At 48.4% G+C, this 26,761-nt stretch overlaps 1 protein-coding gene across 3 annotated transcripts in view; it reads right to left on the reverse strand.

The window, feature by feature from the left end:
* Window positions 1-26,761, reverse strand: part of CABLES1 (Cdk5 and Abl enzyme substrate 1) — a 107,307-nt gene that overhangs the window by 20,573 nt on the left and 59,973 nt on the right. The window contains exons 4-8 of one of the 3 annotated variants that reach the window (XM_057699695.1): window positions 23,863-23,940; window positions 23,303-23,359; window positions 4,163-4,259; window positions 2,332-2,488; window positions 538-641 (exon numbers count right to left, since the gene is read on the reverse strand). In XM_057699695.1, the coding sequence (XP_057555678.1) occupies window positions 538-641; window positions 2,332-2,488; window positions 4,163-4,259; window positions 23,303-23,359; window positions 23,863-23,940 (493 nt within the window). The remainder of the gene's footprint in view (window positions 1-537; window positions 642-2,331; window positions 2,489-4,162; window positions 4,260-23,302; window positions 23,360-23,862; window positions 23,941-26,761) is intronic. The other 2 variants (XM_057699696.1, XM_057699697.1) reach the window with 2 other exon arrangements.

Below are 26,761 nucleotides of genomic sequence, written 5' to 3' on the forward strand. Positions count from 1 at the left end.
ACAGGAAGAGCCCGTGAAATAAAAACAGCAAGGAAAGATTTTGGATTTAACACCCACATTGTCCTACTTTCACTTTCCCAGGAGATGATTCTGTCATCCAGAACCGGGTCCAAATGTTTGCTCAGAGTGTGTGCAGAGGCCTACGGTCACCCAGGAATTCAAAAGAGCTGAACTTGAACTCAGCACGGCCTGTGATGGTTCGTAGTGGTTGGCTGTCCCCTACCTAGTGGGGTCCATGGACCTATAACCTCAGAGGCGAAGTTCCACCCTGAGCTGGCAGCTTTGGCAGACGCCGGCAATTCAGCCTCCTCAAGCCCTCTGAAGTGGTGTACCCGGGCCAGGCGGCTGGACGAATCCTGCTGGTCGTTTCCTGAGCGACCCACACTGGGGGGTCCTCGAGGAGAACCAGGCAGAGCAGTGTTTGCACAAGCCCCCAACCCCAGCAAGAGCCGCTGTCCATCAGGGAAGCACGTCCCTCCCAGTTCTCCGAGGAGGCTGAGGGGGGTCAGCTCCGCCCACCCCTCCACTGCCACTCACCATGTACGAAGGGAAGATGAGAACTCGTTTGTGCTTGCCGCAAGGCCACTGCGGGTCGTCCAGGAGATTCGGGTCATAGTCCATAAAGTCTCCCAGGTCACTACCTGAGGGTCACACCCAGAGTGATAATTAGGGCCCTGACCTCCCGAAGCAGAAGCAGCCAGGCGAATGCCTGGTACAGAGTCAGACTGCAGACAGGCTGGCTTCAGGTCACTGAGCTCAGGGTCACATCGCTCGCCCTGACCGGCAGTAGACGACTCTGCACATCAAAGAAGTGTATCCTCCCTGCAAAGGGGTTTGCCAAACATGTAATACTCCAACATTTTTTCCATTTTAGAAAATTATGTAAATACTAATCTCCCTGACCCGGGAGAGCACAAAACCTCACAAGCATGAAAAATGCCGTGAACACTCACAGATTACAAAACGTAGCAAGGAAAAGGCTCATTTTCTAAACCTGCAGATCAAATGAGCCTCAAGCTGTCGCATGTGAGAAGCATGTTTGGTGGTTCCGGGCAGGTGATGGGGTCTGAATGAATGAAAACCAGAGCAGCCACTAGTGCAAACAGCAGTCGGTGACCAGAACATCAGGACAGTGCTTCTGAACCTGGTATCTGAGCTCACTGCAGCACTATTTATAATAGCCAGGACATGGACACAACCTAAATGTCCAACAAGAGAGCAACAGATAAAGAAGATGTGGTACATATATACAATGGAGATATATACTCAACCATAAAAAGGAGTGAAATCGGGTCATTTGTAGAGATGTGGATGGACCTAGAGACTATCACACAGAGTGAGGTAAGTCAGAAAGAGAAAAACAAATATCGTATGTTAATGCATATATGTGGAATCTGAAAAAATTGGTATAGACGATCTTATTTACACAGCAGAAACAGAGACAAAGATGTAGAGAACAAACATGGATACCAAGGGGAAAAGGGGGGTGTGGGATGAATTGGGAGACTGGGATTGACGTATATACACTATTGATACTATATATAAAATAGATAACTAATGAGAACCTACTGTATAGCACAGGGAACTCTACTCAGTGCTCTGTGGTGACCTAAACGGGAAGGAAATCCAAGGAAGAAGGGATATAGGTATATGTATAGCTAGCTGATTCACTTTGCTATACAGCAGAAACTAACACAACATTGTAAAGCAGCTATATGCCAATAAAAATTAAAAAAGAAAATGACAGTGATTCTGAACTCAGCACCTGGACTGGCCTAAGGAACTTCACAGTCACCTGCAGTTTCTCTGGGAGTGGGAATAATCCTGCCTCATAAAGCGTTTTTCTCCCCGTGTGGATTCTCACAAAGGCTGGTACAGGCGAAGCTGGAAGCATCAAAGTCAGCCCCCAACTGTGAGAATCACAAAGGAAGTTCTCCCACCCGAGGGTGGTTATGCTCCAGTTACGTGAAGAAAGGCCAGACGTGAGCACTACGAGAGAGCAGGCAAGAAGCAGGTAACTGGAGAGATGAGAGGCTGAGTGGCGGAGAGAAGCCGGGGAGTCCAGCCATCTCTGCGAGGCGGCCTGCCCGCGTCTCCTCGGGGGGGCTTGGGGGCGGGCGACGGAGGCCTCTCGTTAGACAGCTCGCCCCCTGGCCTGGTTGTGAGCCTGCCCGGCCTGAAATCGGGTTGCCCAAAAGTCCCGTCACCTGCAGGAGGAGCTCACGCTCCAGGGGCATCTGTCCTCCAGCACGCACAGGGAGACCCGATCCACACTGCCCACCGAGACACCACCGGCCGCGAGCCGCGCAGACCAGCCAGGCCCCGGCTTACCTGTGTCCAGGCTCCCCTGGGTACTGCTCGCCCGGCCGATGGAGAGGCTGCGGTGGCTCAGCGTCCGGAGCTGGGAGAAGGAGGACGTGGAGTCTAAGGTGTTTCTCCGCGCTCCGAAGGCATTCGTGGGTAACAGAAACTGGGTGTAAGAAACAGTCTAAAAGGTGAAGACAAAAACGGGCCAGGGATTAATCCCAGGCAGTGTCAGGTGTGCGTTCTGACCAAGCTGTGTTGCCACGCCAAGTTCAGGTCCATATACGTATGGCTGCAATTCTAAAATCCAAGACCTGAAAAATGAAATTTGCTTTGGCACTCTTTTGTGCCAAAACCTAAACTGGACTGACTTGAGACCATCCACGGTTTTAATTTAGCCCACTCAGTGTGAATATTCACGTTATGGGGCAGAGATATTAGTGTGTCTGATAACAAGGTACGATCTCAGAAGCTGCTGGGATGTTGTCTAAAACAGGAGGTACACATCGTGGTACTTTTGATAATCCACCAAGTGCAAACGTCCAGAGTATCACGTCCCAAGAGTCTCGGATCAGGGACTGCATCCTGCCCTGATCCTCTGGCAGATGTTGTGCCTACAGTGCTCCTCTCACTCCGTCCTCCCTCCTTCCTCTGTGAACACAGCCTTCAGGACTGAAGACACAACATGTGTTTTTCTTTTCACCTGCTTGGAGAAACACGGCTCACACACCCTGAGGTGTGAGCTCAGGCTGATGTCATTTGGGCCCAGGGGTGACCTGCTGTTCTGCAGGAGGGGTGACAGGGAGGTCGTCTGCCACCCCAGCAGCTTCACCTACAAGCAAACTACACTGGAGGACTTCCCCAAAGATGCACTTGCATCGCCTCCATAAACAGGCTTTGGGAATGTTTATGAAGACTGTCGGGATCTGGCAGAAAAAGGTCAAGTTCACATTTCAACCTTCCCTCCTAGACTTCAACCCAGCGGTTCAGTGACTTCTGGATGAAAATGGGATGTGACAGCCCTGTTCTCGGTGGGCACTCTCTCAGGTCTCGGGGCTCTTAGCCTCTCAAGACCATGGGCAGCAAAAAATACGGTCTAGTAGTGGGACTGCTGCCTGCCATCACCACCAGACGACGCAGGTACACACCACCCGCGCCATCCCGGCCCACGCACGTGTGTGAGCGTGCGCGTGTGCGAGATAAAGTAGTCCCCTTTTACCCACGGTTTCAGTTACTCAGGGTCCAAAAATATTAAATGGAAAATCCCAGAAATAGACAATTCATAAGCTTCAAGTTGTGCCCCGTTCCGAGTAGTGTGATGAAATCTAGCGCCGCCCCGCCCGGGTCATGAATCATCCCTCCGCCCAGCGGATCCCACCCCTGAGTCACGAGTAGCCGTCTTGGTTATCAGATCACTATCTCGGTATCACAGGGCTTGTGTACAAGTGACCTTTATTTTACTTAATAACTGCCCCAAAGCACAAAAGTAGTGATGCTGGCACTTCGGACATTCTCTTACTGCACCTATTTTATAAATTAAACTTCAAAATTATCGGTATGTATATATAGGGGAAAACATAGTATGTATAGGGTTTTGTACATTCCGAGGTTTTAGGCATCCACTGGGGGTCTTGGAGTGTGTCCCCCGAGGATAAGAGGGGGGTGACTGGAGGTCAGGACTGGCATGAGTGGAGACACAGCTGTGCCGCTATTTAACCCGTCTGCACAGCTGGGAGCGGGGACGGGCTGGCGCCCCGCACTGGGATCCCCAGCGCGTGGCGCATCACGCGGCCTCTGCTTCCCAACCCTTGTGGTGTCTGTCGCACCAACTGGTGGCCTGGAAGCCAGGCAGCCTCACCTTCCCGTCAGCGCCCAACTCCACGCCTTCCAGGCCGATGATCTCTTTCAGGCTCACGGCTCCTGCGGACTGTCTCCCTCCGTCCAACTTCAAATCCCTGGAGGCACAAACCGAGGAAAAAAACGTTGCTGTTTGCACCCAAAGGAGCCACACAGATGTTTACCGACGGGACACCGCAGTCACTCGCAAAAATGACAGAGCGCCCTTGCTGGACGGGACCCTCTCTTTGTCCCTCCATCTCAGCGACACTCTGCGGGTAGCTCCGCCCACTTTGAAATAAAGGAAATCAAGCTGGAGAGAGCGCCTGAGGACGAGAGTCAGGCTCAGAAGCTAATGGATTATGGACGTCCCTTCCGGCTCGGCAAGGCCATCCACTCTTAGCTAGTCGGCTGACAGGGAGCCAGAGTGGGGGTAGGGGAGACCACCTCTCTCCCTGCTACCCGCTTATTAGATGGGAGAAAGAAATTCTTATCCTAAACAGTGCTCAGCTCTACTACTAGCAATGAAGGAATCCACATCACAATAGCACCCCAGCTACCTGGCCAGGCCACTTAGACAATGATTATCTTTCTATAAAAGAATAATCTCCAGTATTAACAGCAAGCATTTATAGAGCACTTCATAATTTACAGCCTTTCACATGTCCTCCCTCTCATTCTTTATGATCACCCTATCAGACAGGCGTTACTATTATTATCTTATTTTACAGATGAGAAAAACGAGGCCCAGAGCAGGTAAACATCTCTCCAAGGTCACCATGAGAATGGGCTGTAGAGATTGGTTTTGCATCCAGTGCTGTATCTCATTCAGCACCTTGCCTCGGTCTGGCTGTGGCTCTGCTCAGGGGCAACTGCTCACATTTTCAAGGACAATCCCCCGCCTTAAAGTAGTTCTCAGACTTTCACTGCGTTATTAGAATCACCTGGGATCTTTGACAAACTACAGGCACATCTCAGAGATACTGTGGGTTCAGTTTCAGATAAAGCACATATTGTAATAGAGCGAGTCACATGAATTTTTTGGTCTCCCAGTGCTTATAAAGGTTACACCATGCTGTAGTCTCTTAAGTGTGCAATAGCATTATGTCTAAAAAAAAAAGTACACACCTTAATTAAAAAGTACTTCATGGCTAAAAAATGCTAACCATCATCTGACAATGCAAGGTTGCCACAAACTTTCAATGTGTGAAAAAACGTAAAAACGAGGTACGCCCATACTGTGGCTGGCGCCCATCCCCAGACATTCATTCTGATTCAGCTGGATCGGGTGTAATGTGGGCGGCAGGAGTTTTAAACACTCTCCAGGTGATTCTAATTTGCAGCTATGTTTGGAAGCTCTCTCTCCCAGCTTGGCTCTACCACACAGAGCTTGTCAGTCAAAGCCGCCCCAGGCTGGCAGCATTCTTGCCATGTGGCCTGGAGGGAGGCATCACATTCAGGGGCGTCTCCTATGACCTAAGCAAGAATAAACAAAATGTAAAGGCAAGACTCTCCCGGCCAAAGGTGAAGGAATCATGGAAAGAAAGGGAGCCAGGTGAGAGGTAGGGAAGAGAAACAAGAGGCCGCCCCCCTGCCACCTTCTAAGGAGGAAAAAAAAAAGTATCCTCTCACTTTGTTGAGCAATCCTCCTTGTCTATGGGCGTTCCACGCATGTACTGAATCCCTAAGCCTATTTGATGAATGACAGTTTCCAAAAGAAACACCCAAGACCTGCAACTAGTAAGTACTATATTTTCTAAGGTAGTCTCCTTGAGAGACCATGGTTCTGCCCAGCTCAAGATGTCTCTGGAAGCCCCTTTCGGAATCAACAGTAACCTCACGCAGAAAACAAAAAACAACCAACCCATCCCAGTCTTCAAACTTCACATCTATATGGACTGCATGTGTATGTACGTGTGTGCATGTGTATACATATATATACACACACATATAATTTTTTTAAACCTGAACATTTACTAATCAGTGTCCCCTCCCACCCCTGCCCATTGACCAGATGTGACTGTAATGACTTCAGGTACTTCCAAACATCAAACTGACCCCTTAAGGACAGTACAGAATAGGACAGTAACACACAGAATTGTAAACACTTTGTTAGAAGGTGCAAATCACCCCATCGAGAGCCCCCAAATATTCTGAGCAACAGAAGTGCTCCGGGGATGTGTCCGAGTTCTCCCACAGGTGCGGCCTCCTCTGCTGGGGCCACACTCCCTGAAGGCTCTGAGGTCCAGGCTGACTTGAGTCACATCATTTTACGAACATGCCAGGCCAACAGACAGACCTGCTTTCCAGTTATTAACCTCAAAGCTGGAAGGACCAGGCGGGCTGGAGCAGAGAGGGGCTCAGCAAGGCTGCCAGAATCTCAAGACCTCAGGTACCCGGAGGCCACGTGCCCTACATGAGCCATCGGGGGTGGCTCACGGAAGACTTCCTCAAGCAATTAAGGACAGAGAGGATGACTGTATCAGGGCACTAACAAAAGGAAATGCCTTCAGAGCAAGAACCCAAACAAGACGAGGAGGCAAAAATAGCCGTGGTGAGAAAGGATGGAGGGGCCCAATGGCGGAAGACCAGGAAGTGAGCTGGTACAAAGAAGCAGAGCCTGGTGTTTTGTTAAAGGACCCATGGCAGGCTTCTGCGGACTTGCTGCTTTTCCAAAGTCTAACCCAGAAAGCTCGTGCCTCAAATTTCCAGCTCCCAAACAACTATCTCCTTGTTTCTGCTTCACCCAGACGGAGAATGCTATTTAGGATTGAAACTAACACAAAAACAGGGAATATTTTTATGGGATGAGAAGACCAAAAGAAATGAGTATTAAAATAGGCTCCTACTGAGTGCTCCTGTTGAAAAAGAATAGATACACATACATGTATAACTGAATCACTTTGCTGTACACCTGTAACACAGCATTGTTATACAACTATGCTCCAATGTAAAATACAAATTAAAAAAAAAAAGAGTACTCCTGGATGGAGAGCTGGCTGCAGGCAGGGACAAAGTCTCAATCCGTGTCTGTATCCTGTCTACATAGTGTCTGATGTGTAAAGATGCTTAAAAGAAGTGCTTACTGAGCGGAGGTCGTCTGACTCTGCTGGTTCATAAAGACGGTGCAGAAAGTGGGTGTTTCTCCTTTGTGCCCCTTTCCATCTTGTCTCACTTTTCTCCCAGGCTCACTGCTTCCCCGGGGCAGCCTTGCCTTTGCCAGCTGGCCCCTCGATGCTGGATGCACACATTGCAGTTCACAGAACCAAACCAGCCAGGCTCACTCCACACTCCCCTTCTTGACTTCTCCCCCATGGGAAATGGAACCACAGCAAAAGCTATACTTTATGCGCACACGTGAGATGCAAGACTCCTCTCCATGACACAAAGCCCAAGCCCATTTAAAGGAACAGGGATTCTCAGACTGTCCAAGCGCCTCACGGACACTCTGGACCACACGGAAGAGGAAGCACGACGGGCAGAACTCCACCACCCATCCCTGACCTCGGGGATCCATCTTTTAAGAATTACTGTGCCCATCTGCTTACTGCAGCCACCCCTTCCCGCTGGCGCTTCACGTGTATCATTCTACCTTCCAAATAACTGCGGCATGCTGAGAAAGAAAACAGGCTAGGAGAACAGTGCGTCCACCCTCAGTGGCTACTGAGGAAACACACACTGCTCACTGGAGTCCAAAAGAACCGCCCCCAACTGAGCTGTCTCACAGGGCAGCCTCGAGCCGCATGTGCCAATGGAGTGCTTGACGCGGGACCCGTTGACTGAGGAAGTGAATGGTTCATTTTGGGTAATTTCAGTTGAAATTTAAACAGCTACCTGTGGCTACTGTGCTGGCCTGGTAAGTCAGCCTTCTCGCAGTGGCCTTTGTGCCCCCTGCCCCCGGGGATGTCTCTACCCCAGGCCCCAGCGCACAGGAGACCCAGAGCCGGTGGGGGAGAAGCAGGACCTGTGGATGCACCCGCGCAGCGGGACTGCCCTCCGTGGGGAGGAAATGGGGGCTGTGGGGTCCACGATCACAGGGGACCCACGTCCTGCACGCCATCAGCACCCCAGGAACAGGGCTCCTGGCCGTGAGAAAAATTCACATCCTACTCGAGGCACAGAGCGGCACATCCTTTTGCCCTGAGGGGCCGCGGGGACAGGGTCGATGGGGGTTTTGGCGGTGCCGGGACACATCAATGGACAATGAGCAACGGTGCTCCCCCAGTTCACAGCATTCCAGGTCCTTCGTGCATCCTGGAGGGGAGCGGGGGGTGCCCAGTGGTAATTAAGTCTGAATTTCCCTCCAGCCTTGTAGAAGGGAGTTTATATTATTTATATTAAGTAAACTAGAAAAAAATGCTGTATTTCTTGCACACCAAAGCTGGTACACCTGTATTGGCTACACTCACATTTCAGAAACGTCACTGACATGGTTATAAATATCACAACTGCTCTAGAAAACTGACTGCTTCGTGGTGGTGGCTGAGGGCACACGTTTTCATTTTTCCTGCCTCAGATTCAGGAAGAGGTTGTCACTAACGTGGGAGCTGCCGTTTCGGTGGGACTGAATTGAGAGCACCCACGTATACACATCTGCTTACACAGCCACGCGTGTGCATGGAAAATGAAACACATCTCATCTGTTTCAATAATGTCGGTCTCTTTTAACAGCTTTTGAATTTGTTTATATCGAGACTCCTGCGATCTAAAAAAACACATCTTTCACAAAGAGGCTGACAAACTTTTCAAGGTGCCTTAGCTAAGGGCTCTCGTAAGAGTTGCTGAAACTGTATACAGTCGGCCCTCTGATTCCACGGGTTCTGCATTCATGGATTCAACCAATCTCGCATCAAAAGTATCTGGAAAAAAATTCCTGAAAGTTCCAAAAAGCGAAACTTGAATTTGTCCGATGCTGACAACTATTTACATAGCATTTATATTGTGTTAGGTATTATAAGTAACCTAGAGACGATTCAAAGTACACGGGAGGATGCGTGTAGGTTATATACAAATATTGTGCCATTTTATATAAAGGACTTGAGCCTCATCCCCCGTGGATATTGAGGGATGACTACATTAACAAGAACCATATGAAATTGCTGTTGTCTGTTTGACTTACATAAACAGTAACTTCACATCGTGGCACCTAATTTACAGACAGCGTAACTCCTCAGGCCTTACATGTGAGTGTAAAGCAAGCAAGAGACCCGTGATCCTGGATGCCCCACTGTTCTGGGAGCCAAGGGTTGAAGTCGACTTCAGAAAGGAATCCTAAATGGTGTTGCTGGTTCACCCAAAGAGAATCTTTTAGACACACCAGTGAAAAAAAAATGAAGCAGAAGTCCCAGAGGAGCAGTGATAAAATCTTGATGTTTTCTTTCTAAGATCATCCTTCCGAATTCTCATTAAAATGGTGTATGAAAATAGAAACATCTCTTTGGCTCAAATGCCAGCATTAACCCTACAGCACCAAGAGATTGAGCTGGATAACAGAACTGCAGCTGAGAGTAATTAAAAGCAAACTGAAGTTGGACTTTTCCATTTCTTTGAAAAGCCTAGAAGATTATTTTTTCCCAGATACCTCTAGAGGTCAAATATTAATTTATTTGTGTTCTACCTCCTTCTGAAAATGGAATGAAGGCAAGTTCAAATACCAGATGTGGATACTGTCCAAAATTGTATGCATTAAGGTTTAAATGCTGTAGCTTGTACTTAGAGATAAACAGGGTAAGTCAGATCACAGGAGAAAATCTCATTTGGGCAGATACACTAACAGATCACCAGTTAAGAAACCGTGGACAATGCAAAAAGTCTGATTCCTTCTCTTCCACAGGTCTGGGTGACACTACAGCTCAGACTTATTTCGCTACAAGAGCTCATTTCTCATTCTATTCAAGTCTGTTAACTTTTGCAAAGGCTGTAGGCAACAAACATGCTTTGAAAACTCAGCACAAAGATTTTTTTTTTACAACGTGTGGCTGATGGGGTTGGGGAGTGGATGGCGGCAGTTCGGGGCGGTGGGTAGTGGAGGAGCTCAGAGAAGATCGGGGGGAGATTAAAACAGAAGATGAAAACACATCTGGGGACATAGCCCATCAGCAGGTGTACCCTTAAGCAAGGAGCAGAAATATAGGTTGGTTCTTTTGGGGGTGTTAAACCCATCCTTCATAGGACAGCACTGGAGTCATTTAATGCAGCTCTCCTGAAAGCCTGTAGTTTCGCGGTTGGAAACCCCCTGGACCTCTGTCTTAGTTCTGGCTCCCACGGCATAAAGTGAATGTGTATGATTTTACAGTTGTGAAGTCATCTGGTCAAAGCGGATGGCCAGTCCAGACATCCTGGTGCCCAAAGGGGGTTACCCAGGTCACTGTTAACCACGCAATGGCAACTCCTGATTTCACCTTTTGTAATAGGCAAAATGATCTTTCGTTTCCTTTTTTTTTTTAAAGCTCACTGAGCCGTGATCATACCATCATGCGTGGAATTGATCAAACAAAATTCCTTATTAGATAACAAGAAATTCAAGCTAAGGCCTTTTCCTTAGGGAGCAATGAACCAATATTCCTCTTACTTAAAAAAAAAAAAAGATTTAAATACTTAATAGCTGGGAAGTAGATGGAAAAGTGTGTGTGTGATCGATTAGGTAGTTTCCAGGGCTTTCTGCTTCCAGGGTGGGGATGGCCTGACTTCTGTCCCTAATCATTCCTTTCATGGTGCCCTAAAGTTAAGACCTTGGAATGCCAGCCTGGAACTCCGCTGGGTACTCGCTCTTTAAAGGACCACAATAGGTTGAACACGTTAATGTGTAAATAATTTAAAAGCCAATTAAATATTAACAGGATCTCCAGATCCTACTAAAAAAAAAAAAAGAAGAGAGAGAGAGATTTGCTGTGCAGAAAGCAAAGCTTGAAAGCTGGATTAGGAAAGGAAATACCACTTGTGTGCTAATTTAAATTAAGAGATTACACATCCACTGGAACCACACAAGCATTTATCACAGTCTAAGAGGTCCTATTTATCACCTCTTCAGATACGGAACAGCTGCCATCTTGGATTGGGTCTGCTTCCTTGAATCAGAACTGACCGTTATAATATCACAGTTCAGTCGACGGAACAAGGCCCGGGACTGACAGGAAAAAGTGAAATCCAAGCAGCTTTTCGTCCAGAAGTCCAGCCTGTCTCGCACTCAGCACTTCATTGATAAACCACCCCTCCACCCGCCCTGGGTAACTGGCAGACAGTGAAGGGACCGCAACACAGCTTACACCAAAATCTTTGTCTACAGGCAGCCCCTATAAACAGTGGGGTAATAGCATGATTCATCCATGAGATCATTCCTGAATCTGTCTCTGTGTGGAAATATGCTTGGTGTGAGGAAAGAAACACAATTTGTGAATGTGCAATTTTCCACAACAAAAAGAGATGTTTTGGGGGGAAAAGGGTGGGGAGGAAGGGGGGATGGGCTGGGAACCCGGCAGGCAGCACTGAGGCTTGGCGACCCTCTCCAGGAATAGAAGAATTCTGTTCTTCATGCCACAAAACGATCAGCTCAGGAAATGGACCCAAGAGGATGACCTCCTCTGAAATGCCCCAACGCCAAAAAACTACGGAATAAACACCATGTGGAAGCTGCTATTTTAGAACACGCCCCCGAGGTACCTTGTGCTCTACTTGGAAGCCATTTTCTTCATCACATGGTCTCTGAGAACGCCTATAATAAAACTAACCCAGCGACTATCTTTCACTCAGGTGTGGGTATCTGAATGGGTCTCTCCCTACACACGCCTCAGAAACTGTTTTTTGCCAGAAACGCTAGCTTGGTTATTTTATATAGCCACAAATCACAAGTTAACTGGGTTCACTCCTACTTCCTTTTGGTTGAATCCATCCATACAGAAATACCTATTGATGTCCATATATTTCAGGAAATAAGAGCTCGTGGGCACCCACGTCATTCCCCTTACGCACAGGGACAATCCTGGGACTGGTCCTCAAAACAATCCCTGCATCGCTCCCTCACCAGTGGGTTGTTATCCAAAAGCTGTTGAGTCGGGCCCTCTGGAACTCAGAATGTATGTCCCACTGACACGATGTTATAAATGGCAATTAGCCCACGCAGGCCCTTTTGGCCTACAATGTAACTGAACCAGCCCAATAATGCCAGCAAGAGCTGTGGTTGCAGGAGTAACAGGTCAGAGGGTGCAAGAGGGCAAAGAAATAAGAGAAAGTTGGGTTTGTCTCATGGTTTCCCAGTGTGGGGCTGACCCGCCATAACGTCTGAAAAGAAATCAAGTTTGCAGGAATTCTACTTCTGTCTCTGGGCCTCCTTTTCCTTCTCAGGACTCCAGGAGCCTTCCTCCCAAGCTGTTCCTATTTTTCACAATCTCCTCTCTCTCTCTCCTTCTGAACTCCTAGTTTCCTTTCCAGCTCCCAGATCTTCCACTCCTGGTCCCATGGTGATGGCACAGCAGCCCAGAGGATGGGGTGAGGGCTGAGAAGCAAGAGGAGGGGCAGTGGCCTTAGAGGTGTGCACACGCTGTTTATCAAGCGGGGTCTGCCTACTTAGGAAAGTTGAGCATCTTGCTTGCAATTCATTTCGTAAGTGGAGGGTCGCCAAGCCAAACCACAAATCCACGCTAGAAAAGAGAAGGCAGTGACTAATGTGGATACAAGGCAACAAGACTCAGACGGGCCTTGGCAACTGGTTGAGAGAAGAGGAGCTGGTTTAAGGCTGGGACTTTTCCCAGAAAATGGCATAATTTACAAGCTTAATCTGAGAAGAGTGTTTACAGCTATGGAAGGTTTGATGTTTCAGTTATAGTGAAAAAGACAGGCAACATCTGTTCCTCTTCTCAGCAACCAGCTTCCAATAGCTTGTTTTGAAAGGTGGGATTTAGCAGAGCCTCTTACCACCAGCAAGAAAGATCAAAACAAAACAATCATCTTGTCATATTCCATACAAGTCCTTGCACTAGGGGATAAAAAAAAAAAGACTGGAAGGAAATAGACCAAAATGTTACTGATGCCTTTGAGGTGAGGCTCAGTAATTTTTAATCTTCCTTGTATTCTTATGTACTTGCCAAATTTTTAAAAATAAGCATGTACCACTGAGGAAAACAATGTAAAGACCAAGTAAAGAGGCAGATTTGAAGATGAATCCCTTGTGTTTGTACAAACACTCGCTGGCTTACTCACCATGAATAGGACTCAGATTTGTTGTGTTGGGGCAGATCTAGAAAGAGTGATGAAGTAGCTCTGTGACCAGACAAACACATTACCAAGGTTAACATTTAATGAACACCTACTAGGCTGGCAGGATGCTCAGAGTGTTCATACGTAATCTTCCACTTAATGATCTCAAAATGCTGAGCCGATTTTACAGGTGAGCAAGCCTGGGGCCAGAAAGGCTAGTTAATTTGCTGGGACTGAGGATCCTGCCCTAGCCAGTTCTCTCCCATGCCCCAGAAGAATTCCTACCTTCAGAGATGGGTAAGGACTGTGGTTTCCCTAATGGGGCCGCAAGGGACAGAGTGGGCTTCTTGTCCCCACTCCCACTTTTCTGGAATAACTCTGACGTTCGGGCTTTTATTTATTGGTGTTCTGTGTAAACCTGCATCGGAAGAATGGTTTCTTCAGCTAAAAAAGAAAAAGTCTGCAAACACATGACTAGACAGTCTCCAAGCTCCCTCTAGCTCTAAAAGTCTATCTTCAGAGCTGAAGAGTACTCCCTATCAGTGAGCTCATGAGAAGTGGCGTTATCTGGTAAATCGTCCATGTCAGATGTCCTTTAATGAAGTAGCTGGGGGACACCCTGAGAAGTTAAGATGCCCTTACATATGTCCACGAAGGACTTCCGCACCCCCGGAAGTGGCTTCTGCTCATTGAGCTCAGCCTGCAGGTCTGCTGTTATGAAAGGCAATCCATCCCTGGTAATGATTAGCGGGACTCCTGGCTCAAGTCCTGGTTATGTGAACGGAGTGCGCACAGCCTGCAGCCAGTCTTCAATCTAAGCGTGCCAGTAAATGCCAACATCTTCCCAACACGTGCACCTGATCAGAGGTGGTCACGACGGGCCACAGAAAGGGCAGGGCAGTGAGGACCAGATGGTACATGTGTTGTGCGGGTGGGTGGTGGTGAGAAAGACCAAGGCAGAGGCTTTGGTTCACCCCCCGGACATGGAGAGGGGCTCCAGTGACAGGATGAAGCTCCCCCATCCCCTCCCCCAGCACGGACCTGGGGAAACAGCCCTCTTCTAACTCTACGCTAGATTTGATCAAAACATGTCCCTTGCCTTAAGCGAAAGCGGTCAACGTGAAAGGAAAATCACTTGTTGATCTGTTCAAAATGGGGCTATTATTTACACTGTGATCACATGATGTTGGTTTGGAGCTGTTCTGGCAACCTGAGTTGATTGAGGGCTGGGCAAGCCAGCCGCTGAAGGCCAGGGAACTCTGACGGGCTTCGCAGAGACTGCAGAAGCCAGGCGTGACCTCAGCAAAAGGCCTTGGCGCTCTGGGGTTTAACAGGCCGGGCGCAGCGTCTGTGAGCGACTTTGAAGGAGCACCGCCTGCACGGCTGGTGGTCCTGGCGAGGCCAAATGGACCCCGCCCAGGCTGTGGGGCGGATGCGGGGGAGACACCTGGCGAGGCAGGTGGGGCTGGGGGGCCTGGCCGGGGCTCAGCGCCCGCACACGGTGCGGCTGGATGCCACTCTGTCGCCACGGGGCTTGGCAACTTTCACTGAGGCCGCGACAGTGACTCGCAGGGAAGCAGGGCCCTGAGGTCCACACCACAGCATCCTTGTTAGCAGCGCCCGGGCCCTTCCTGCCCACTGTCCAGCACCACTTCTGTGGGGATGCCAGGCGGAGGGCCCCTGAGAAGCAGCCCGCGCTCCTGCAGACGCAGAGGCTGTGGCCGTCATCTGCTGGGGAATGATGCACCTTCATAAACCTAGCCACTCTTAATAGCCTGGGGCAGTCCTCACAAACACCACTTCCACTCATCCACTCCACAGACGTAACAGGAATGGGTGCTGTGCACCGCGCAGCGTGGAGGTGGCTGGAGGACTAAGACACAGCCACACCTTCAGGAGGGTGTGGACAAGTTACTAAGAGGTTACATACATGTGTGAGTGCTACGAAGGTTCCACAGAACACGAGTGCACTCCTTGGGGCCCTGGGAGTGGGGCGTTAGGACGGGGCGTGCGGGGGCTGCTGAGCAAGCAGCCTGGAGGTGAGGGCCAGGTTCCGTCCTGGCTGGCGGGCTGCAGGTTGGTGGTGCTGCTTGTGGCTGAGTCCTGGGGATTAGTTATCTATGGAGTGTGGTTAGAAACCGTCTCCTTTCAGGGAAGCATGTTAAGGGGAAGGAAGGGACCCTCTGAGGACACCTCCTATGGACGCCTACCTCCCAGAGGGCTCCCTTCCGGGGCTGATGTCGGGTTGGGGGCTGGAGTTCCCTGGTGGCCTCCCCAGGTTCAGTTCAGGGGCAGGTGGATTCTGCGGGGAGTCACTGTGGCAGAGACCAAGGCTGGCTCGCGAGTCCCAGGAAGGGACTGAAAACTGCATTTCCCACACTCCCGAGGGTGATGCAGGTTCTGCCCCGGAAGCACTCATGAAGCCGGGAGGCAGCAGGGAGCAGCACACAGGGGAGATCAGAACTGCTGTCGGGCACCAGCTGGAGGCATCAACAGCAGTGTTTCCACAGCAGGAGCCCTGGTGCATGTCTGTTCTGGTTGTCCATACTGGTTTGTCTGTCTTTCCTGGACATTCCGTGAACTACCCCAAATCTACTCCCTCCCACCCCCACCATCAGCGAGGACCCTGTGGTCTGAGTGTACCCCACCCTGCACTCCACCCCTCCATGCCCATCACGGCCACAGGCATGGCTCTGAATTCCTAAAGTGGAAGAGTGAGGACCAAGGAGAGTGATTAGAAGCATCTCATTTCAGCAAATGGAAGACTTCCTGAAGTGTACACGAGCAAACTCTGTAGATCAAACGCTATTTTAAGAGAGAAAATAAGAAGGCTTATTAAGAGAGAAAGTAAGAAAGCTCTTAATTGTAAAAAGTCCTATCACCAAGCCTTTTGTGAAGTGAAGACATATCTGGTGCTGTAAATTATAATCTTCTAATGTAACTGTTCGGCACACTTTCTCAAAGAGAAGCCTTTTCCACGCATAGTACGAAGACAGTAGAAGACCCTTACCTGTCCCAGAACTGCTTACTGGTGGTGCTTGTGGCGTGACCTGGGCACGGCTGGGACCGTCTGGGGAGATGTGAGCCACCGGCCCTTTAAGGTCATGGGCCGGTGACGCCTGCACATGGCCTAGGTGTCTGCACTGTGTCGACACCTGGAGAACGTGCCCACCCACCCCTCCATACACCTTCCTGTTCTACAGCCGACAAATACCCACGTGGGAGAATTACACAGATCACTTTCCACCCAGACTCCACCCAGAGATGCCTGGGGTTTGCCTTTGAAGGAGCCCAGGCTGCAGTGTAAACGGACAACCTCCAAAGCCACCACCCAGCACTGTGGCCACTGGGTCCCCAGGAGGTGGCCCTCCTGTGGCACATGACAGAGCTCTGCGTCACCCAGATGCACACCTGTCAGCCAGTGTCGGCTGCGTGTCACTGGTCCCCAGCGAGCAAGCCCGGCCCAGAAGCGGTGATGCGGCAGGGAATCCATTGGGCATTAGCACTTCTGGGACGGCCACTGGGGTGTCGGCTGGCCCCGAAGCAGCGCCTGCCGCCAGCCTGCCTGCCCCACCTCCTCCCGCTGCCGCTGCAGCTACACGCCTCTCTGCCCCAGACTCTGCACCTGTAAAATGATAACTGGAGAATCTGCCTTATGAGGTGGTTGTGAAAATTAAATGAGCAAATGTTTATAAAGCTCTCAGAGCAGTGCCTGGCACACTGGAAGCATTATTTACATTTCAGCTTATGTCATTACCTCCATTTGTCACATTCACACGAATGTTTGACTACACAATCAGCTAATCCTAAGGAAATACGCTCTTTTCTCAGAGAGCTGTATCTATAAATCAAGGCAGGGAAGACGAGTTGGGAGGCTGCTGTAGTTGTTTAGCAATCAGGGGCTTCTGCTTCAAGCAGAAGCTCTGGAAATCACTGTGTAAATAATCCTACTGTCTGCTGAGTATAAAGCTGGTGGCCTGCAAAACGACCCCAAACATTTCACATTGTTCTCAACTCTGGGTTGGTTTAGTCCCTATACTTGTAGCCCATAGCAGGATAGAATGTACCAAATAAAACTGCAAAACCGTACGTTGAAAAAAACTGGACAGAGAATAATTATTCAGATGCGAGCTCTAAAAGCAGCTGATGGTTGGTGGACGGGGAATGTGAACAGCATGTCTCATTCATAAACTCCTTGTTCAACCAGACTTACAGCTTCCACATTAGCAAAGCGGATGAGAATGTGAACACAGAAGCAAGCATCCTGAGCTGGCGGGATCTTTGGAGAGTGCAGTTGTACCTCCCCACTGGACAACTGGGAGGGAAGGCTGGGTGGTGGGTCTGTGACAGTGACACCCCAGGACCAGGAGCTGGCCTCCCAGCATAGCTCACTTCTTTCTGTCCCCACCCCTCCCCCTCCCCTCACTAGGCAGGCCTGAACCCTGCAGTGTCCTCAGCGTTAGGATTCCAGCTCAGATGGCGCTTTATGGAATTCTCTCAACAGGTCAGGCATTACAGGGACCCTGCCCAGAAGTTCCTGAGGAGCCAGGTCGTCCTCTAACATCCTCAGAAGTCAATGCTGAGGCTGGGATATCCCTCTCCACCTCTCTGACACCTCACTTGCAATCTAGCTGAAGAGCTACCTTCTGTGGGGAGCACTCCCCGATCCCTCTGTCCGAATTCATCCGACTCTTCCCTCTGGACTCTGGCTGCACATTGCGTGCGACTCAATTGTTTGCTCTTTGGCTTCTTGATGGTTTGTTTAGACAGATTGTTTCTGTCTCCTACCATCAGAGGGTGAGCTCTATGGGAAAAGAGCATTTTCTTGTTCACCTCTGTATCCCTAGATACTGCTCAGAACATAGTAGGCTCAAGAGACTTCGTGCAGCGAATGAATGAAGTCTGTTGTGCCGTGTTAGCACCTGAATGTCTACATGGGAGGCAGGCAGGGATGGCAATGTACTTGGAGGGGTAGGTGGGGATAAAGACACTTTACATAGCAAATACCTGGCTTTTACTAAAGATTGTAGATTTACTGTAAATGTGGATGTCGATAAAGATTTGGGGGCAGAGTGCTCTCCAGCGCCTCTTCGGGGCTCCCCAGTTGTCTTGCTTTGGCTGTTCGCGTTTGGCTTCCTTGCTCAGTAATTAGCTCCCAGAGAACAGATCTTCCTCACCCCCGCACACTCCCAGCCTCCATCAGGGCCTCGTATACACAAGGGGCGGAAGAAATGACCAAATGCGTGAATGCAAAAATGAGTGGATGGATGGTAAAACCTCTCCTAACACTGACCTGTCCACTTTGGTCAGCTGATGCTAGCAGCCAGAGTAAGTGTCCAGTTCAGTTCAAAGCCAAGAACAAAGCTTTGGGGTCAGGGTGGGAGAGAGGGTGGACCAAGACATGAGGGCAGGACTCGGAAAGCTCCAGCACAGCATGAGAAGCCAGAAAACAAAACCGGAAAGAGATAAGGCCATCCTGATAGATGCTTTCCATGTAGGGGAGGTTCAAGTACACAGTGGATGAACTTTTGAGTTTCCTGTTTTTAAAACTTTCTTACAGTGAGGTTGGAACTGTACATTATCCCCTTCAGCGGGGGGTCTGTGCTTGTCTGGAATAATCCGGCACATGTGGCCTAGTCCACGTGCGTTAAGTACAGCAGAAACACGGGAGCCGCAGACCACGTCAGCAGGCTGGGGTGGCTGGAGTCCCGCGCTCTGGCGCTGCTGAGTCTGCTGGGGGTGTAGGTGCGTGTCATCCTCCCGGTGGCCCAAGGGCCTGAGCTATGATGCACGGAGCCCACACCATGTCATCCCCAGAGTCCTTTCCGCCTCTGAAATTCTAAGACTCATATCCCGGCCACAGAGGGAACTTTAGCATAAAAGTAAAGGAATTTTCCACAGTGGAAAGGTGTTAGTCAATATATATACAGACTATACAGTACTTTAAAATATATATGTATATATAATTTACTAGGATAAATATTCTTTATTATTTGAACACAGCTGTTTTCCAACAATTAGTTTCAAAAAATCATAATTATGACGTGGCAGTTATCCATAAACAGGATGTCTGCTCATTAAAAAAATTTAAAAAGCAGAACCCTTTTTTTTTTTTTTACATTTTAAAAACTGAAGTATAGTTCATTTACAATGTTGCATTAGCTTCAGGTATACAGCAAAGTGATTCAGTTTTTTATATATATATATATACACACACACATATACACATATGTGTGTGTGTATATATATATTCTTTTTCAGGTTCTTTTCCATTATAGGCTAGTACAAGATGTTGATACAGGTCCCTGTGCTACATAGGTCTTTGTTGTTTATCTATTTCATACATAAGAAGAATGCTTCTTAACCCTGCCACTATTTTGCAATATTTTGAATTCTGCTCAGTTTCTTACGTGAGAACTTAAGGAGGATATGCAGCAGAAATAGGTGTGCTCTTTTCTCTGCTAGGTATTACAAAGGACCCTATTATGTGTTTTGTTACAGAAAATTAACCCTTCTGTGCTGTGGTTTCCTCACCTATAAAATTTGAAGAATTAGTGTGTTTGAGTTTATTCATGTCCAGGTTGTAAAAGGTTATGTCCTGTGAGCCCACACACTGGTTTTGCTTCTTCATCTGGAGCCATCGGGCAGAAGAGCTGACACATCCTATGATGTATCCTCCTGAAACCCACGAGGCCTTCCCAGCAGCGGCGAGGAGACCTGGGCTCGGACAGGTCTCCCTGCACCCCGGCTGCCAGCTAGCAGTTCCCTGAGGTGCTCAAAATGTGGAGGCCCACTTATTCCCACAAGGATGTCAGAGACAGTCTGGGTGGTCTCTTCCCAGGTAATTTAAGTTACAGCACATCCCTATGGACTTTGCATAAAATGCAGTGATCTTCAAATTAGTGGCACAGGTTGGGACCTTCTATCCCTGTTCTAGAGAGGACCAAGCACAGGCTCACAGAAGGTAAGTGATTTGCCCAAATGAAAAAAAGTATAAGCCTCCAAGTTCTCCACACGAACCCCCACATTTCATTTGCTGTAAGAAATCTGGGGACCTTGATAAGCAGGCCCACCTGCCTCTCTGTGCTGGGCACTGGGCTGGAGCCCAGACACCCTGTGAGCCTCAGTTATTATGGGAGGCAGTTATCATAAAAGCCCCATTTCACAGACAGGTTTCTGTGAATACAGAGCTTGTCTCGCCTGTTGGCCAGAGTGAGTCATGGAAAGCCTAGGCTGGACAGACTTGGGTTCAAATTCCCATTCTGCCAAAACATATAAAGAACTTATACAGCCTAACAAAAACAAGAACCAAACAACCTGATTAAAAATGGGCAGAGGGGACTTCACTGGTGACACAGTGGTTAAGAATCCGCCTGCCAAAGCAGGGGACATGGGTTCAAGCCCTGGTCCAGGAAGATCCCACATGCTACGGAGCAACTAAGCCCGTGTGCCACAACTACTCAGCCTATACTAGAGCCCGCAAGCCACAACTACTGAGCCTGTGTGCCACAACTATTGAAGCCCGTGTGCCTAGAACCCATGCTCTGCAACAAGAGAAGCCTCCACATGAGAAGCCCATGCACCACAACGAAGAGTAGCCCTTACTTGCCACAACTAGAGAAAGCCCACACACAGCAACAAAGACCCAATGCAGCCAAAAAAATAATAAAATAAAGTTCTCTTAAAAAAAAATGGGCAGAGGATATGAATAGACATTTTTCCAAAGACATACAGATGGCCAATAAGCACAGGAAAAGATGCTCAACATCACTAATTATTAGGGAAATGCAAATCCAAACCAAAATGAGATATTACCTCGTATCTGTTAGAACAGCTATTATCAAAAAGACAAGGAATAACAAATGTTGGAGAGGACTGGAGAAAAGAGAACCCTTGCCTTGTACACTGTTGGTGGGCATGTAAATTGGTGCAGACACCATGGAAAACCATATGGAGGTTCCTAAAAAAAATTAAGAATAGAACTACCATGTGACCCAGCAATTACACTTCCGGATATTATCTGAAGAACATGAAAACGCTAATTCAAAAAGATGTATGCACCCCTATGTTCATTGCTGTGTTACTTATAATCGCCAAGATATGGAAGCAAACTGAGTGTCCATTGATGCATGAGTGGATAAAGATGCAGCACATATATGTGTGCACGTGTGTACATACACACACACACACGAATAGTATTCAGTCATAAAAAATCCTGCCATTTGTGACAACAGGAATGAACCTTGAAGTTATTACGCCAAGTGAAATAAGGCATTTGGAGAAAGGCAAATATCGTGTGATTTCACTCACATGTGGAATCAAAATGAAAAAAACAAATGAACAAACAACATAAAATAAAAACAAACTCACAGATACAGAAATCAGACTAGTGGTTACCAGAGGAGGAGGTGGTTGGGGGGTGATCAAAATGGGTAAAGGGGATGAAATGTATGGATACTGACTAGCCTCATGGTAGTGATAACTCAGATACTGAGCTGTAATGCTGCACACCTGAAATTTATTTTTAAAAAATTCCCATTGTGGCCCAAAGTTGATGTCTGAGACCGTAAGTCTTGAGGATCAGTGGTTTTACCTATAAAATGGAGACAAGCATTTGGGTACCATAGTGTGGGGATCCCAGGACTTGGAAATAAGATCATCTTTCAGGAATGAAACTAACGTGAACACTTCAAAGATGAAAGTATGGAGAAGCCAGATTGTGTTACAGAAACCGAATGAGTCCTTGGATAGGAAGACTTGGCAGTCACTGAACACTTCCAGCCATTGTTAAAGGTGGTTATTAATCATATGTGAAAGTTTTGTGTGTCTTCCCTCTTGGTTTTAAGTTCCAGAAAGGCAGGAACCAGGTCCATCTTTCACTACCTTTACCCCCCAGGACCTAGTCCCACAGTAAGCACTCAAGAAATGAATAAATGGGGAACGTAGCTAAGGACAGAACACATTCATCCGGAAGGTCAGCAAGGGAAGCCCGGAAAGATAAGGTGAGCACCGCAGTGCCCAGGCAGGTCCTGGCTGCGAGAAGATGTACTTGTAGACAGACTGACTGATGACTGAGATCCCCTGGAAGTGCACTTACGGGCTAGTCACACTCAAACATTCTGAGCCCTGGGGCCATTACTTATAATTAGATCATTGAACTGGTCTCCTGGGTCACATATAGGTCTGTGAGCTGGTACAAGCTACTGACCCAAGAAATAAGCCTGCTCTCAGGGTGGCCAGACCCGGGACCACAGCACACTGAAAAGATAAAGAAAATCTTTCTTTTCTCTCTCTACTTTGGAGAGTGGAAGTCTCTTAAGCGCAGCCTGCTGGCCATGCCCAGGTGGTCTTAAGAACCCCAGAGCTGCAGGATTTGCTGTTACATTTTTTAGAGCACCTACTCTGCGAGGTTGTTGTAAGGATGCAGATAATGAAGAGGACCGGCACAAAGTAAGTGCTCAATAAACAGTAAGATTATTATTGCTCTTTAAGGCACACATCTAATAAATGACTGAGTCAGCATTCCATGAATAAAGATGCATGATGTTCTGTCCCATGAAGCTTAGAGTGTAAAGTAAAAATAAGGACCACGGTGAGTTTAGCAAGCCAAAAGTCTGACCGGTCTCCAGGGGGACAGGGAAGGTCATGGTGAACGGGGATAACCAGGCAGAGCCCATGGAAGGTGGTGGGAAAGGAATAGATGGCAGTGGTTGGATGTCACTGTTGCAATGACCAGAGGGTAATACCAGCATTTAGTTTGCAGAAACCAGAGCTGACATCTCACAGTGCTCCCGGCATCCTACGCAGGAAACTGTGCTGCCCTAAATTCCAGCAGCTCCCTGACAACAAATAGTGGGTGCAGTGAACAGGTGAGGGGGTGAAGGAGTCAGACTCAGAGGGAGAAACAGCACAGAGTTTGGGGGTGTGGATTGAGGAGGGGGATGTTTTGCCAGGTCAGAGCCTCACTTACTTCTTTTTAGAGCAAAGGAGGGCTCTGTTGATGGAGAGAAGTGTATGGTCCTCTGGCCTGCGGCGAATCACACAGGTCTGTTCCTGATACCACTTTGCTTCGACCTTTGCCACAGCTTGCTGGTCAGCGTCCAGCCCCAAGCCCAAGATGCAAGGAGGCAGGATGGCCACACGGCTTGTCTGCTTCCTCTCCTGACCTACCTTTCTCCAGAAGCTGACGAGGCCCTGGGGGATGGGTGGGCCCCAAATTGCTCTTGCTTTACAGTGTTGGAAGAGGTGACAAAATGCACGTTTAGAAACAGCAGGCAATATGGTTAAGGACACACATGTGCGAGCACACACACACACACACACACACACACACACACACACACACCCAATAACAAGGAAGCTTCCTGCCTGAAAATAAAGGGGAACTTTTTTTTCTTTCAAGTTTACAAATGCTGAATCTGCAGTGTCAAAGCAAGGCAAGTTCTTTGAAACGGAAAGAGTGGCCACATCATACACATGGGGTCAGACGTTTTCACCAGAGAACTACAAAGCAAGCATGCATATACATACCCAACCTGGGCACTGTCGCGATACGGCAGCACTGAAAATATACTACAGAAGGATCTTCTGCCACTGATAAGGACTATTCTAAAAAAAAAAAGAAGAAATAACACACAAACTAAATGCAAAGCCTCTTAAATTAAAAAAAAAAAACCTACAGCAATTAAGCATTCACGGATTCACAGCAGTACTTGCACACTCCTGCCACCTCCTCTGACAGATGGTATTCTGCTCTCCTTGCAAAACGCAAACCCAGCACGGCACCATTACGCGGCCTCCATGAGACTCGGGCGAGGGTCTCCAAAGGGCACACGTGAATCCATCCCCTGGGGAGAGGGGCTGGCTGTGGGCTGCATGCATTACATTAAGACGGAGCAGACGGAGCTATGAGTCTGCGGTGCCCGATGCTGCGTGAACAGTCGTGCCACATTTAAACTGTCAATTTCTACTCTGCAGTAAACAATGCAAGAGCAGTAGTGCCAGAAACCGTGAGCAGGAGAGACACTCCGATGCCACTGTGATCATTCGGGTTTTTCATATGCTGGCAGCGTGTTAGGTTCTGAGAATAAACTAAGGGAACAATTACATAATCAGTCTTAGCCTCCATTCCTGCTAGAAAAGATACTACTGGAAACAGTTCTACATGCCGCTCTTATGCAATCAAAGGCACTTAAAAAAAACTCTCAAAAGTACTTATCTTGGCATCTGAGAATAACTTTTGCCAAAGAGAATTGCTGATGAAAAAATGGAGAAACCGTGGAGATTAAAAACCAACATTCTTTAGCACAACAGTAACACACATCAGATATGGAGCTTACTGACTTTTGTCATCTTTTCCCTCAATAATTATAAAAATGAAACCAGGGGAAAAAAACAGTAGTACTAACTGCATCAAGGTTGGGGTATTTTGACCTTGTGTTAAAACTATGATATTAAATTACCTAGATGCTCAGGATTGAGTTGGCTTCCCTGGCAGGCAAACTAGGCCCTTTGTTTTCTGGCTCTTTCTGCCTCTCTGGTGTCAACAGACGTGATATTTTCCCCTGCGCTTTATCACTCATCCATGCTAAAGTACTTGCAGTACCTTATGAAAAATTTTTTTCATAAGGTCCCTGGTGGGGATGTTTTTTTTTTTTAGCCATGTAGCATGCATGTGGAATCCTAGTTCTCTGACCAGAGATCGAACTCGTGCTCCCTGCAGTGGAAGCACAGAGTCTTAACCACTGGACGGCCAAGGAAGTCCCCACCCCCACTTTTAAAAAATCTTACTGTTTCATATGTGTCCCTTGCACGCTCTTTCTTCTGCTGTATCTTACTAGGTATGCTGGGTGAACTCCTATTTAATCTTCAAAACCCAGCTCACAAGTCACCTCCCCAAGGAAGCATTTCCTCCCCTTTCACTGAGTTACTCATTCTCTTTAGGGTGCTGCCTCTACTCCTTATTTCTACTTCCAGGAGTACCCTGATCACAAGGTCTGTTAAACATTTGCTGCCTTCCTCTAGAGGACAAGTTGAGGGTTTTGTACACAGCAGCCCCTCCAGAAACACAGTCTGGGCTATGTCAGGCTTCCGAGAATCACGTGAGTACCCATCCCTGGGAAGGCAAGACCAAAGCTACATTCCCAGCTTCAAATACCAGCTCTGTCCCCTTTGTGTAACCTCAGGCAGCTCCCTAATTCTTCAGTTTCCTCATCTGAAACGATGGGGTAAAACGAGCAGCTATCTTATTGGAATGTTGTAGAGCAATGAGTCCCCATACGGGAGAGCCCTCGGAACAATGCCAATACTATATGCTTAATAAATATTCACGATTTTTACTGGGAACTGCCTTCTTGGGTCGAGGTAAGTTTTCCCACCAGAGTCTGTGGATTCAGAACTTCTTCAGACCTCTATGCTAAAATACACAGGCCTGCTAAAGGTGAAAAGTCGAGAGAGGACAGCTGAAGGCTGACACGTGTGGCCTGTCACAAAGGTGTAACACGCCCACAGATACATGCCTTTTTTTTTTTTCCTACCAGGGAGATGTTTCTCGTCAGATATCACAGACCAAAACCCTGGTCACAACTCCGAGGACAGAAGCTGAGTAAATTTACTCAGGCAGACAGAATGACACCTCACACCTATTAAGTGTCAATTAGGTACCAGATTCTAAAGGCTTTAACTGATGAGGCACGAGTGAGTTAGTGACAAAGGTGATGCACTAGCAGGTGGGACTGCCTGGGAATCTGAACCATGCTCTTTGCTACCACATGCCTCAGTGCTTTGCTCTTCTCTAAGACTTACTGAAAAGTTTGCTTCTGTGGGTTTGAATGGACACCCATGGACGCTTTCATCAAGATTTTCTAGAGCGGCTTTCCAGCCTGGCCCAGAGGTCACCAGGAAGAACACGGGGTGGGGCCGGAAGGTGACCAATCAGAACAGCCCTGATGCAGGAGCTGCTGGAAACCGGGGCGGCTCCCGCTCCCTACCCGATCACCTGGGCCCCTTTCTAGATGGAAGGATACAGGTTCTCTACCCCCGCTCCCTCCCCGATCACCTGGGCCCCTTTCTAGATGGAAGGATACAGGTTCTCTACCCCCGCTCCCTCCCCGATCACCTGGGCCCCTTTCTAGATGGAAGGATACAGGTTCTCTACCCCCGCTCCCTCCCCGATCACCTGGGCCCCTTTCTAGATGGAAGGATACAGGTTCTCTACCCCCGCTCCCTCCCCGATCACCTGGGCCCCTTTCTAGATGGAAGGATACAGGTTCTCTACCCCCGCTCCCTCCCCGATCACCTGGGCCCCTTTCTAGATGGAAGGATACAGGTTCTCTACCCCCTCTCCCTCCCCGATCACCTGGGCCCCTTTCTAGATGGAAGGATACAGGTTCTCTACCCCCTCTCCCTCCCCGATCACCTGGGCCCCTTT

This window comes from Hippopotamus amphibius, chromosome 11, assembly GCF_030028045.1.
Source record: "Hippopotamus amphibius kiboko isolate mHipAmp2 chromosome 11, mHipAmp2.hap2, whole genome shotgun sequence".
In the NCBI taxonomy this organism is placed as follows: Eukaryota; Metazoa; Chordata; class Mammalia; order Artiodactyla; family Hippopotamidae; genus Hippopotamus; species Hippopotamus amphibius.